The sequence below is a fragment of the Mustela lutreola genome, chromosome 4, assembly GCF_030435805.1.
Source record: "Mustela lutreola isolate mMusLut2 chromosome 4, mMusLut2.pri, whole genome shotgun sequence".
In the NCBI taxonomy this organism is placed as follows: Eukaryota; Metazoa; Chordata; class Mammalia; order Carnivora; family Mustelidae; genus Mustela; species Mustela lutreola.
The window spans coordinates 143091083-143105637 of NC_081293.1; the positions used below are offsets into that span (position 1 = coordinate 143091083).

At 34.3% G+C, this 14555-nt stretch overlaps 1 protein-coding gene across 3 annotated transcripts in view; it reads right to left on the minus strand.

Annotated features, from left to right (window-relative positions):
- AGMO (alkylglycerol monooxygenase) overlaps positions 1 to 14555 on the minus strand; it is a 358966-nt gene that overhangs the window by 75023 nt on the left and 269388 nt on the right. Inside the window, exon 13 of one of the 3 annotated variants that reach the window (XM_059171269.1) lies at positions 1756 to 2148. The exons of the other annotated variants lie outside the window; for them this stretch is intronic. Coding sequence (XP_059027252.1) covers positions 2131 to 2148 — 18 coding nt within the window. The 3' untranslated portion in view covers positions 1756 to 2130. Of the gene's footprint in view, positions 1 to 1755; positions 2149 to 14555 lie in introns of those variants that run through there. 3 annotated transcript variants of the gene reach the window in all.

Here is a 14555-nt window from a genome sequence, read left to right on the forward strand (position 1 = left end):
TCCTATTTTTTTTTCTGTTTGCCTTAAGTGAGAAGGAAAGAAAGACTAAGCCTATGAATTAATAAAGGTAGATTTCTTTGCACCCAAATCTATGTACATATTTAGTTACTAAAGAATTTAAACATGAAAGAGGAATAGGAATTCTATTTTTGTCTTTCTATATCTGAAATTTTCTTACTTTATGAAGATCCTGATGCACAATTTTGTGTTGTAGTTTAGTTTTATCATCATTCTACATGCCTTCAAAATAAGTTATTAAATGTGCGGGAGTAATAGATTTAAGGCATTAAATCATGCTGGGAGGAATAAAAAAGAAAAACTATGTATGGAGAAGAAAGAACATTTCCATCTTTATAAACAGGTTTTCCTTTTTCTCTTCTTTTCTTTCTTCCTTTTTTGTTCTGTTCTTTCTTTCTTTCTTTCTTTCCTTCTTTTTTTTTCTTTTTGGAACGTATTTAGAACCTCCATCAGTTTTGGCAAACAGCACACCAGTTTCATCCAAATTCTAAACCTGGGAGTTGATCCAAAACTCTGGTAGTCAGAGATCTGCTAACTGTGTTGTTGCTCTATTACCTGACACTTTTGGCTCAATTTGAAACATTTTTTTGTTCACTTTTTCTATTTTCTTTTCCTATTGTTGAATTATAAGAGTTATGAAAGAGCTGCTTCTTCTGTACAAAAATCTCAATCTTTTAATAGTATATCTCCATATGCAAAGTAATTTACTGGAATTCATAGTTCAAATCATCAAAAAATGGGTTGTTTTGGGAGAAGGGGGTGGGATTATGGACATTGGGGAGGGTATGTGCTTTGGTGAGTGCTGTGAAGTGTGTAAACCTGGTGATTCACAGACCCATACCCCTGGGGATAAAAATATATGTTTATAAAAAATAAAAAATTAAAAAAAAAGAAAAAATCATATTTAAATGTAAAAAAATATGGGTTGTTTTGCATGATATCAAAAAACAAATTATAGTTTTTAAATCTCTCAACCTGTTGCATAAAGTGGATTTTTAAGGACTGTTAATGATATTCCTTTATAGAACTAAATGATGAAATATATTGTTATCAAATTTTAATAGCTGTCTTAATGTTTAAGATTCTGGGTTTTTTTAAAAAAATGACAGCACATTTTAACGAATGATATTTAATCAGATAATTTCTAGATAAAAATCCAAAATATTATTAAAAAGTATATAGTTTTACTCCAATAGCTTTGGTTTAGTCATTACTTTGGTCATATACGCTCTTTGGCTCACCAAGAGTACATAATCTCTGAAAAAGAAAGTTATGAAGGCATTTGATAGATAATTTTATTAAATCTATAATATTTCTTCAAAAATATATGCTGTTTCATGAGTGTATCAATGGAAAATTTGTTACTAGTTTCTACTAACTTCCTTGGGAAGTAATTCAATTCCAACTGGATCCTGGTATTTAAAACCAATTTCTCAGAACTTCAATATATTGATCTGTTAAAACAGATAATGATTGGGGCACCTGGTGGCTTTGTCAGTTAGGCATCTACCTTCGACTCAGGTCATGATCCTGGTGTCTGGGGACAGATCCCTGTTTGGGGCTCCCTGCTCAGTGGTGAGTCTACTTGTCTTCTCCCTCTGCTCCACCCTCCACTCATTCTCTAATTCTCACTCTCCCACTCTCTCAAATACATAACCAAAATCTTTTTTTTTTTTTATATAACCAAAATCTTAACAAACAAACAAACAAACAAAAAACCCACCCAAACAGAAAATGATCTGTGTTAAAATTTATTTTAAAAGGTAGATAAATGGCTATCACTTTGTTAAAGATACACATGACTGTACTTTTGTCTGAATTTTTCACTTAAGTGGCTAGGATGGATGGTATCAATGCAAGACTAACATTTATTCCAGAATTCTCCAAATTTTGCTTCTTAAAGCATTGTGCTCATATTAATGGTTGTTGAAGGTGAGGGAGCACAGAAAAAAAATTCTGAAATATATTAGGTTAGGAAACTATCGTGTTAAATAAAATCCATGAAATGGTCTTTCTGTAGAACTGCTTAAAGTCTGACAGGATAATCAAATGCACTCATTCTCATCTTCTCACAAGATTCAGTTCGATGGCACTTGCTTGATTTCCATTGTTCTAAGTGATCAGTCTATCCTGAACGGAGGAAAAGAGACTGGGTTTGGGTATGGTTATACACAGGAATGAAGCCACGAGAAAGTTGGTTCACATGATTTTACGTATAAATAGGATGATTTTTCTACATTTAGGGTAGGTTAGATCTACCCACATTCTATTTCACCAGATCACTAAAGGAAAAAAAAATTAAATTTCCTTTATGTCAATATTTCCCAGATTTCTGTAACTATTAAAAAAAATCATCTGAATGACTGTTGAAATAGAGATTTTAAGACCCCACACCATATCCCCTGATTCATAATCTCTAGATAAGTTACCTAAGAACCTTTAACTTTAACTTATTTTTTCCCTTGGCTTCTTATTAAGAACAAAAGAGCTAGAAAATCATTTGTTAGGACAGATAATGGAATCTATTCAACATAGTTTGGTATTTTGCTGATAGTGAATTTCATTAATTCTCACCTACAACAAACCCAAGCTTTATGAATTTTCTGAATTCCAGCAATCCCTCTAGTACTTAGACTATCACCATATGTGCAAGTCAGATGATATTTACAAATTTGTTTAAGGTACTCAGATTGTGCACATTGTGTTTCTTATGGTACATAAATTTTCAATTTACTTTTTTTAAATTAAAATGTTTGTGGTTAAACCTAATGTAGGTACATACAACTACATAAACACAAGCTTGCATATAGAAATACATCGAAAAATACAGAAAAAAACAAAAGCTTTTTGACAAATTTTATCTATTACATGTAAAAGAAAGCCTTATAATCCTAAAATCACAGTTTCATATTCCTAAAATATGAGTATTTGTGCAATGCAGACATTTTCTTCAGATTAATTATTTGTTTCACTTTGCAAGTTTGAGTCCTCTTAAATATGATTCAATCTTTTTAATATGAATTTTCTAAAAATGTGGAAAATATTGTTTGTGTGTGTGTATATATATATATATATATGTATATATATACATATATATATATCAAAGAAGCTTTTTACAAGCCATTAAATAATACAACCTTTTGATGTTTTAACAATGTTTATTCTTCTGATCCATGATTATAGAACGCTCTTCCATCTTTTTGTGTCTTCTTCAATTTCTTTCATGAATGTTCTGTAGTTCCTTGAGTACAGATCCTTTACCTCTTTGGTTAGGTTTATCCCAGGTATCTTACAGTTCTTGGTGCTATAGTAAATGGAATCAATGCTCTAATTTCCCTTTGTATATTTTCATTGTTAGTGTGTAAGAAAGCAACTGATTTCTGTACATTGATTTTGAATCCTGCCACATTATTGAATTGCTGTATGAGTTCTAATAGTTTGGGGGTGGAGTGGTATGGGTTTTCCATATAAAGTATCAAGTCATCTGTGAAGAGAGAGAGTTTGACCTATCTATACTTTCAATGCCATCCTGATCAAAATTCCACGGGCATTTTTCAAAGAGCTGGAACAAACAATCCTAAAATTTGTATGGAACGAGAAGAGCCCCCGAATTGCTAAGGAAATGTTGAATAAGAAAAACAAAACTGGGGCCATCACATTGCCTGATTTCAAGCTTTAGTACAAAGCTGTGATCACCAAGACAGCATGGTACTGGCACAAAAACAGACACATTGACCAGTGGAACTGAGTATGGAGCCCAGATAGGGACCCTCAACTCTATGGTCAAATAATCTTCCACAAAGCGGAAAAAAATACACAGTCGAAAAAAGACAATCTCTTCAATAAATGGTGCTGGGAAAATTGGACAGCTACATGTAGAAGAATGAAACTCAACTATTCCTTTACACCATACACAAAGATAAACTCAAAATGGATAAAAGACCTCAATGTGAGGCAGGAATCTATCAAAATCCTGGAGAAGAACACAGGCAGTAACCTCTTTGACATCGGCCACAGCATCCTTAAGATATGTCTCCAAAGGCAAAAGAAACAAAAGTGAAAATGAACTTTTGGGACTTCATCAAGATCAAAAGCTTCTGCACAGCAAAGAAAACAGTCAACAAAACAAAGAGGCAACCCACGGAATGGGAGAAGATATTTGCAAATGACACTAGAGACAAAGGCTAATATCCAAGATCTATAAAGAACTCCTCAAATTCAACACACACAAAACAGATAATCATGTCAAAAAATGGGCAGAAGACATGAACAGACACTTCTCCAAAGAAGACATACAAATGGCTAACAGACACATGAAAAAATGTTCATCATCATTAGCCATCAGGGAGATTCAAATCAAAACCACACTGACATACCACCTTACACCAGTTAGAATGGCCAAAATTAGCAAGACAGGAAACAACAAGTGTTGGAGAGGATGTGGAGAAGGAGAACCCTCTTACACCATTGGTAGGAATGCAAGTTGGTGCAGCCACTTTGGAAAACAGTGTGGAGATTCCTCAAAAAATTAAAAATAGAGATACCCTATGACCCTGCAATTGCACTACTGGGTATTTATCCCAAAGGTACTGATGTAGTGAAAAGAAGGGCCATCTGTACCCCAATGTTCATAGTAGCAATGGCCACAGTCACCCAACTGTGGAAAGAACCAAGATGCTCTTTAACGGGAGAATGGATAAAGAAGATATGGTCCATATATACAATGGAGTATTATGCCTCCATCAGAAAGGATGAATACCCAAATTTTATATCAACATGGACAGGATTGGAAGAGATTATGCTGAGTGAAAGAAGTCAAGCAGAGAGAGCTGAGTATCATATGGTTTCACTTGTGGAACATAAGGAATAACATGGAGGACATGGAGAGATGGAGAGGAGAAGTGAGATGGGGGGAGACAAACCATGAGAGACTGTGGACTCTGAGAAACAAACTGAGGGTTTTGGAGGGGAGGGAGGTGGGGGTTGAGTGAGCCTGGTGGTGGGTATCATGGAGGGCATGTATTGCTGGAGCACTGGATGTGGTGCATAAACAATGAATTTTGGAACACTGAAAAGAAATAAAATAAAATCAAATAGAAAAAAATAATACAACCTTTTGAAAAAAATTTACTCAAAAAAATCCATTGTGTAGCCATTAAGTAGTAAGAACCATGGTAACATTGAACAGTGAAGTAGATACAAAGAATAATACAGAGTTCCTATCCTCAAAGGACTCATAACCTAGCAGAAAACAGATATATAAACATATAGTAAATACATCACATAACAAATGTCAACGAAGCCAGAGGTCTATGAGCACCTTGAAAGAGATCATAAAAGAATTACCCTAAGGAGGAGCAATAAAGGAAAAGCAGGAAGGATTCATTAGATGGAGGAGAGGAGTAACAGTCACAGAGGTAATGGAGGCATGGGAACTGACTAGGTTTGAGCCACTTGGCATGGCTAGACTATTGTGACAAGAGTATGAGAAGTACGGGCATGACCATCTGCTGACCCTGGAAGGCAGACTCAAGTAAGGTAATGGATGAAACACATCAAACATTTTCCAGGTGTATTTGGACCCACAGCTATTGAGGCTTAAATATATTTATTTTTTTTTAAAGATTTTATTTATTTATTTGAGAGAGAGACAGTGAGAGAGAACATGAGTGAGGAGAAGGTCAGAGAGAGAAGCAGACTCCCCGTGGAGCTGGGAGACCGATGTGGGACTCGATCCTGGGACTCAGGGATCATGACCTGAGCCGAAGGCAGTCGTCCAACCAACTGAGCCACCCAGGCGTCCCAAGGCTTAAATATATTTAAACACAGTGATAATAATGGCTGAAGGTGGGGGTTGGGATAGGGACACTGTAATATGCTGTGCACAGAGCACTGAGATCATGGGTCTGCCTCTTGGCTGATTATATAAATCAAGTGGGGAGTTATAAAAACACGATGCCCAATTGCATACTTGATCAATTACAGCAGAATCTCTGTATAGGGAACTGAGGGGTGGAACCAATGGAAGATCATTGTTTAAATCTTCCTAGGTGATTCTAATGTGCAGCCAAAATTGCAATCCAATTAGATTGTTGGTTTTACTGGGTCAAAGGGTTGATCCATGTGGGGGATGAGAAGGAAGGAGACATCTAGTTTGATCACTGTCGTTTCTTGTGAGAGGAACTGGGTAAACAGTAAGCATTAACACTGATGGAAATGTGAGAGGACAGCTGTATATTGTGAACATGATTATGAGTCCAATTTTTGAAATTTTGAACCTAGGGAAAGTCATTTTACAATATTGTAAAGACTCTTCCTGCACTTGCTCATGAACTTTTGTTGGTTTGGGAGAATGAGGAAAGCCTCTAAGGATATAAGGAAAGGAAAGATAGAGAAGAATTTAAATACTCGGCCTCTCTTTCTCCAGCCTCTGGAAACATTCTGTTTATCCAATATTAGTCTGAGTTTTCCTCATTTAGTCTCTATTTAAATAATCACTTATTCTTTCTGTGAACTGGATTTTGGGCAAGAGATTCTGCAAAGGAGAATGAAACCTATTCTCAATTCCATTCAACGCCCATCTTTTTTCCAGATTCTAGCACTAGTACTCTTGCGTCTTAACTTACTAAATGTCACTTAGGCTGGGCAACTTTTGCCCACCCCACAGGCAGAAGATTTTTTAAATGAAAAACTAATTAAGACAGGATAAACCTATATTTAAACTGTGTCATTTCTTTGAGAACACAGAAAGATTTCAGGGTACACTTCATTAACCAGAACATGTTAGGTAAAGTAAATATGTTACAGAGGGATTAGAGTAAGAGAAGGCATTATTTGTCCCCAGATGATCTCTGCATGTATAGATAATCATCCTAATAAAGTTTGGATTATCTCAGCGCAGCAATCCATGATTTCTCCAAGCTATGTAAAACTAAAAAACAAACCAGACAACCCCAGGGTACTAGTTACAAAGGAGTACAACATCTCAGCCTGCAGTCTAGCTTCCCAAGTCAACAGTTAACATCCACACTCAGTTTGTTCACACAAAGAACAGTGTTGACTAGTGAATGAGACTATCAACTATGTCTGATCCTCTGTATTTTGTGTAGATATAAGCCATGCTCAGCCTTTTCCCAGTGAGCATTAAACTAATACTCTACACATTTTCCTTATTTAAAAATGAAATGCCTCCTTCATTATCTCCAGTTTGAAGTATTTCTAGATTCCTAGAACTTACATGTGTTAAACTTTGTGTAATGAAAAAGAGTTCAGAAAAAAGAGTTCAGAATGAACAAAGGTGCAATATCTCTTAAGAAATAGTGGTATAAACCAAAGTCACATTTAAACTTTGAGGTATTACAGAGACAAGCAGCAATTAGTAAGAAGAAACCATGCAACTGGGGTATTTATCAGAAAGGAAATTTAGCAAAAAGTCTGGGTAAAGATTTTTTAAGAAAGGAAACATAGGAGTTTAATAATGGTATAAAATATTTATGAAGAGTTCTCTTTGTTCAAAGCATTTATATTTAATGATAAATAGTAAATAAATAGTTGAAGTACAAATTCTTGAATATATTCAAGAAAATAAAATAAATTTTTCAAACTATGTAACAAGACACAAGCTTGTTAGAATTACACGCCTACGTAATTCTACTTAGGTTAATGGTATAATAGAGTTGGCATTTAATCATAAAGGAATAAGCATAACCTTGAAAGGATTATTTTTCTTACACTATTAGGGCATATAGTACAAACCCACACCAGCTTGACCATCACATGTTAGAGAGATCCAATTAAAATTAAATGCAATATGGATATATCTGTTAATATTTTTTGGATGTCCTTAGGAGTACAATGAAACAGAAATGAAAACAGAGAGGCAGAAGACTAAACTATTAATTCATATAACCCAAAAGTAATGAACTAAAAACAATGAGAATTAGTAAGAGTGTCTAATAAATTACTAGTTGCAACATAAGCACGACTTAAACTCAATGTATCAATATCAAACTATAAAATACAATAAAATCTCACTTTTAATAACAATAAATATAAATATATGTGTTATATGTTTAAAGATAATCTTAAAACATGAAAAAGTATTTTCTTTTCTTTCCTTTTTTTTTTTTTTTTTTTTTTGAAGTAAGCTCTATTCCTAATGTGGAGCTTGAACTCACGACCCTGAGACCAAGAATTGCATGCCATACCAACTGAGCCAGCCAGGTACCTCTAAAAAGCATTTTCTTAAAAATGTGAATAATTTAAGACAAATATAATTTTGGTGATGGGTACCCTGATTATTTTAAAGCTTTCAAACATTTTCATACCTAATTAGACCCAGAAAACGATGCCCATCTATATATCACTGGGAGTTGTTTGAGTTTTACCAAATTATTCTAAGTATACTTCAAGTTGCATTCTCATCAGTCAAACTACCTGACAAATGGAAAAGAAGGAAGCATACATATAATCTTATGAGCTATATTTTATAGCTTCTTATTAGTAAATAAATGGTTAGAAAGGACGATATGACCTAAAATTTATTCCTTATTATTAACACAATAATTTGGAGTTAAAATAAAATGTAGATGTTGTGAGAACACAGAATGTGAGTGAGTATTCATCATTTGTGAAAATGCATAATGTTATAATGCTTTCAGAAAGCAGAGTGATATATTTATCAGAATTCTTAACAATATTTATAACATCTCACTCTGGAATTCCAACTCTGGAAAATCATCCAAAGGAAATAGTAAAAAAAATATAGAAACAGCTCAGAGGAAGTACAATGTTCAATTGTACAGTTTAATTCATAGCAGTCAAAATTTGGAAGTAAATTTGAAAATCTGAATATGTATTATATAGGGATGGTTACACAGAGCTTTATGCCATCATTATAGACATATTTTGGTCATCATTAAAATTATGCTGTCAACTCCTATAAATATATGGAAACAAAGAATACAATGTTAATTGAATAAAAATCAGAGTATTACATTTTATGTATTTTTTCAATTGTCTTTGTCATACACAATACTTGACAAAACAAAAAGATTTCACGAGATAAAATATGTAGATGTAAAATTATTTAAGATGATCCAGATTTATCCAGAATTACAAAATTTTTATAGTGAATGAGACCACAGAGTCACAAAATTTAAAAGTCACTCTACATTATGCCAAGACAATTTTGAGAATGTCAGAGGATTGCTCCCCAGAGACACACTTCTATAGAGCTTTCACCCTTCTACAGTGCCAAGATAGTGCTTTATACCATCTTGTCTAACAAAAGATGAGTTTCCCAATTAGAAGTTTTTATGCTAACAACTCCTTCCTGGCCCACAACAGGTGAGGTGTATGTGACTCACATTGTCCCTATTTCAATCCCTTGCCTGCAGTGCCTATCACTACTAAGTGAAACAGCCTTCCCTTTTTCACCTCCATGCTAAAGTCTTCTTTGTGTTCTAGATCATGGCTTAAGTCCTCCTAATTTAAGAGTAACATTATCAATTAGTAATAATAAGCAAGAAAGCAATCTCATTTATAATTGCACAAAAATAATGACATACCTATGAATAAACCTAATCAAAATGGTTAAAGAGCTGTACTCTGGAATCTATAAAACTCTGATGAAAGAAACAGCACAAGACACACACACACACAATAAAGAAACAGCACAACACAAAAAATGGGAAGACATTCTATGCTCATGGATTGGAAGAACAAAAATGATTAAAATGTTTATACTACCCACTGTAATCTACAGATTCAATGCAATCCCTACCAAAATACCAACGGCATTTTTCATAGAACTAGAACAAACAATTACAAAGCAGTAGAGATGAAAACAGTATGGTGCCAGCACAAAAATAGACACATAGAATCAATAGAATTGAATAGAAAACCTAGAAATAAACCCACAATTATACGGTCAATTAATCATTGACACAGAAGGAAAGAATATCCAAAAGGAAAAAGATAGTCTCTTGAACAGATGGTGTTGGGAAAATTGGACATCCACATGCAAAAGGATGAAACTGGACACTTTTTTATATCACACAGAAAAGTTTATGTGCTGCCGAAGTGAGCACTCACTATACAGAAAAGTAAACTCAACATGGATTAAAAACCTAAACATGAGACCTAAAACCATAAAAATCCTAGAAAAAAGCTCAGGTAGTAATGTCACTAACATAGGCCATAGCAACAGTTTTGCTAGATATGTCTCCTGAGGCAAGAGAAATAAAAGCAACAACAAGCTATTGGGACTACAGCAAAATAAAAAGCTTCTGCACACAAAAGAAATAATCAACAAAACTAAAGGGCCACCTATGGAATGGGAGAGGAGATCTGCAAATCACATATCCAATAAAGGATTGGATAAATATCCAAAATATATAAAGACATGATACAACTCAACACCCAAAACCAACAACCAAAAAAACCCCCCAAATTATTAATTCAATTAAGAAATGGGCAGAAGAAATGAGTAGACATTTCTCCAAAGAAGACATACCCTTGGCCAAAAGACACATGAAAAGATGCTGAACATCACTCATCATCAGGGAAATGTAAATCAAAACTACAATGAGATATCACTTCATACCTGTCAGAATGGCTGGAATTAAAAAAAAAAAAGCAAGAAATAACAAGTGGAGAAAAAGGAACCCTTGTGCACTGTTGGTGGGAATACAAATTGGTGCAGCTACTGTGGAAGACAGGATTGAGGTTCCTCAAAAAATTAAAAATAGAGCTATCCTATGATCTAGCAATCACACTACTGGGTATTTACCAAAAAAATCCATGAAGACACTACTTCAAAGGGGTACATGCACATCTATACTTATTGTAGCATTATTTACAATAGCCAAATTATGGAGGCAGCTCAATAGATAAAGACGATGTGGAAGGTATATATATAATAATTCAGCCATCAAAAAGAATAAAATCTTGCCATTTTCAATGACATGAACAGAGCCAGAGAGTGTGATGCTAAGTGGAATAAATCAGTCAGAGAAAGACAAATACCATATAATTTAAGAAACAAATCAAATGAGCAAACAGCTAAAAAATGAGAGAGAGAGACAAATCAAGAAAGAGATTCTTAACTACAGAGAACAAACTGATGGTACCCCGCAGGTCATAGGTGGGAGGATGGGTTAAATAGATGATGGGGATTAAGGAGTACACTTTTCATGATAGGTACCAGGTGTTATATGGAAGTGCTGAATCACTATACTGTACATTTGAAGCTAATATAACACTCTATGTTAATGATATTGAAATTAAAATAAAATAAAACAATTAACAATAATAACAACATAGTACTAACAGCAATAAAACATATCACAAAAGAAACAATTGAGAGATTACTAGTGAAGATATTTTATAAATTTTAATCCTCTAAAGGGGTGCCTGGATAACTCAGTGCGTTAAGTGTCTGCCATTGGCTCAGGTCATGATTTCAGGGTCCTGGGCTCAAGCCCCATGTTGGACTTCCTGCTCAGTGGGGAGTCTGCTTCTCCCTGTCCGTGTGTCTCCTGCTCATGCTCCCACTCTTTCACTCCTTTTCTCTAAATAAAGAAGTAAATAAATAAAGTAAATAAATAAGTAAATAAATAAATATATTTTTAAAAATTCTATAATAGTCATCTATAACCCAAAACACAAAGTGGGTACTTTTATTTCTCTTTTTCAAACTAGGAAGCTGGAGTTCAGGAAGACCAAATAGCTTGCCACAGAAACAAAACTACAAAGTTAGCTGAGCAGGCATTTGTCCTTGGGCTTGAAAAAAGACAAAAGCAGTGTTTTGTGGTTTTGTCTCCCATTTTTCTATATTAACATGGTCTTTCTAAGATCCCTCAGTCTTAAAACTCCTGCTTCCCTGTATTTCAACTGTATTTTGAACCTGAGTACAGCACTGAGTTTACAGACTACTTTGTGCCATAGGTACCTATGTCTTTCTTTTTCATACCACCCAGTCATGTGAAATGCACACACACACACACACACACACACACACACACACACACACGAGCACACATGCTCCTACACACACAAACACAAACAGTATCAGTCCACAGAGGAAAGTACTTGCCCAATAACTCAATGAACTGGTACAAAGAGAATGCAAGTTTAACCGATCACCGACGAGCCTTTATTAACATTTCTAATTTCAGTCTTAAAGATAAAACAGGCATGAAATCCACAGAATATACCACCAAAGACCAGGCACACTGATGCAGGATTGTAAAGAATGTAGAACAGTGAAAATGGAAAATACTTTTAATACTTGCAAAAGATGAGAGTATAGAAATCCCAGGGGGTGCTACATTTTACTGTTGTAGTTATTGGCGTTATAGAATTTAGTTTTAAATTGACTTTTTTCAAGTCAAATATCTTAATAGAAATGGAGTTATAATCATACAATGTGGCAAATTTTCAGTATCTAATGACTTTTGAAAGCTTGCCAAAACATGCAGATTTTGAAAGAAAAGGTTCACCTCTTTCTTGATTTACTACAGGGTAAATTACGGACAAATTTGTGTTGAATTTGGCCAAGGAATTGAGAATAAGATATAAAAATGAGCAAAAGAAAAATATCTAACTAGTATATTGTCCTCCCTAGGCAACACTGATCATTATCGTGTGAGGACATAAAAGATTTTCAAACAATTATGGAAGTATTTAGACCAAGAATATCTCCCTGAAATCATCATCAAGTATGAAGAGGGAATTAGATGCATTAACAAGCTGACAGGAAAGTAGGCAAACCTGAGTGAATGAGCTCTGTATAAGGAAAAAGTGATAAATAGTGAATTAACATGATATCCAAACAGCCAGAAAGGCTCTTATAATTGGTGAAATATTTGTTCTTAGGAAGGATGCTGAATTCAATGTTGAAAGGAAACATGTCTGTTCATTGTTTAACATGACTCATTTCTTAAAGGCAATACTTTAACTCAAGATAAGTCAACAAAATATCCAAGTGCATTTGGTATGAAATATTTGAAAAAATCCCTACAGGGAGCTATAAAGATTCATACCCTCTGGGCTTTTGAGGAATATATGTTTAAAGCTAAGAAACACATAGACTAGGTAGGTATTCCATGCATGATGCTGACAGACAATAATGTAATCAATTTTCCCTATAATTTTATTAATGTGATATAAAGTGCATTAAGAATATTTGGTTAACTCAACACATACTTTTTAAATTTTACCCGCTAGACCACTAAATATAATTCTTCCTCCTTCAGTGATCTCTCTTCACATTAATCTCGTAATGTGTATGAGCAATTCTATCTGCTAATAATTTCACATTTCTTTTATGTTCTTCTGTCATCTTTGCTACTCACCCATTTTAAGCAATAGCCTCTTGCTATACTTGCCTGTGAGTTACTAGAGCAACACTCATCATTTTATACTTCTGCTTAAAACTCTTCATTGTGATTGGATTGAAATACAAAGGTCCTCTGATTTTATTCTTCTCTACTTCTTATTTTATCACTCTTTGTTTCACTCACACTAGACTGTTTTCATTTCCCCAAACTCCCCACGATACTTCATACCTCATGTCCACTCTTGTCATTGTCCTCTAGGCCTCCCTACTGTGCTATTTCTACTCACCTTTCAAGGTTTAGTTCAAGTATTACCTCCTCTAGGACTTTATTCTATCACTTTCTCATGATCACCCCAAATTGTTAGGTTCTTTTTTTTAAGATTTAAGATTTGTTATCTCTGAGATTCAAAGACTGTCTCTACCACTTAAAAATTATTCACAATTGAGCAAGTTAACGCTACCGATCTTTAATTAGTTATCATATATAAAATGATCTGACATATTCTATATGATTAAAAACCATATTGTTTTTTTAAAAAAGTGAAGAACATTGCCCAAAGTATGTCATTTCCTTTTCTCTCTGCTCTGTGCTCCCCTTTCATACCTGTATGAGTACACTGATAAGAGTGCTTTGCCAGAATTTTTCTTTCCCTAGTGTCCTCAAGTAGACTGTGAAATTCTTGAGAGAAGAAACATAATGTATTATCCAACTCTATATCTCAATGCCTAATCAAGGACTAGAAAGGGCTGATATCTATTTATAATTTAGGCATTTGTTAAGGACTAATGCTATATTCAGAGCTTTATGGATTAGAAGAATGTATTCAACATATACTTTGCCCTTCCTTAGCAGATAAGAGCATGTAAAAGAGATATGGGAAAAGCATTAACGTGATGAAGAATGCTATGAATACCATTAAGTAAACACTGGCAACAGCAAGAGATTTTAGAAACAGCATATACTTTCACCTTGATAGAAAAGAGGGTTAATAATCTTGATAGAAAATGGGGTTAATACTCAGGTGGAAGTAACAGAGTTACAAATGAGGAAGATTTTAAGGAATTTGTAGCATTTCAGTCAACTCTTGGAAAGGTAGGTAAGATACAAGCATAGATCCAAGAAGTAAAGGTAGAAATATTAGAGGGGAATAAAGAAAATCAAAGTCAGGGAATGCTAGACATGTTTGGTTGCTAG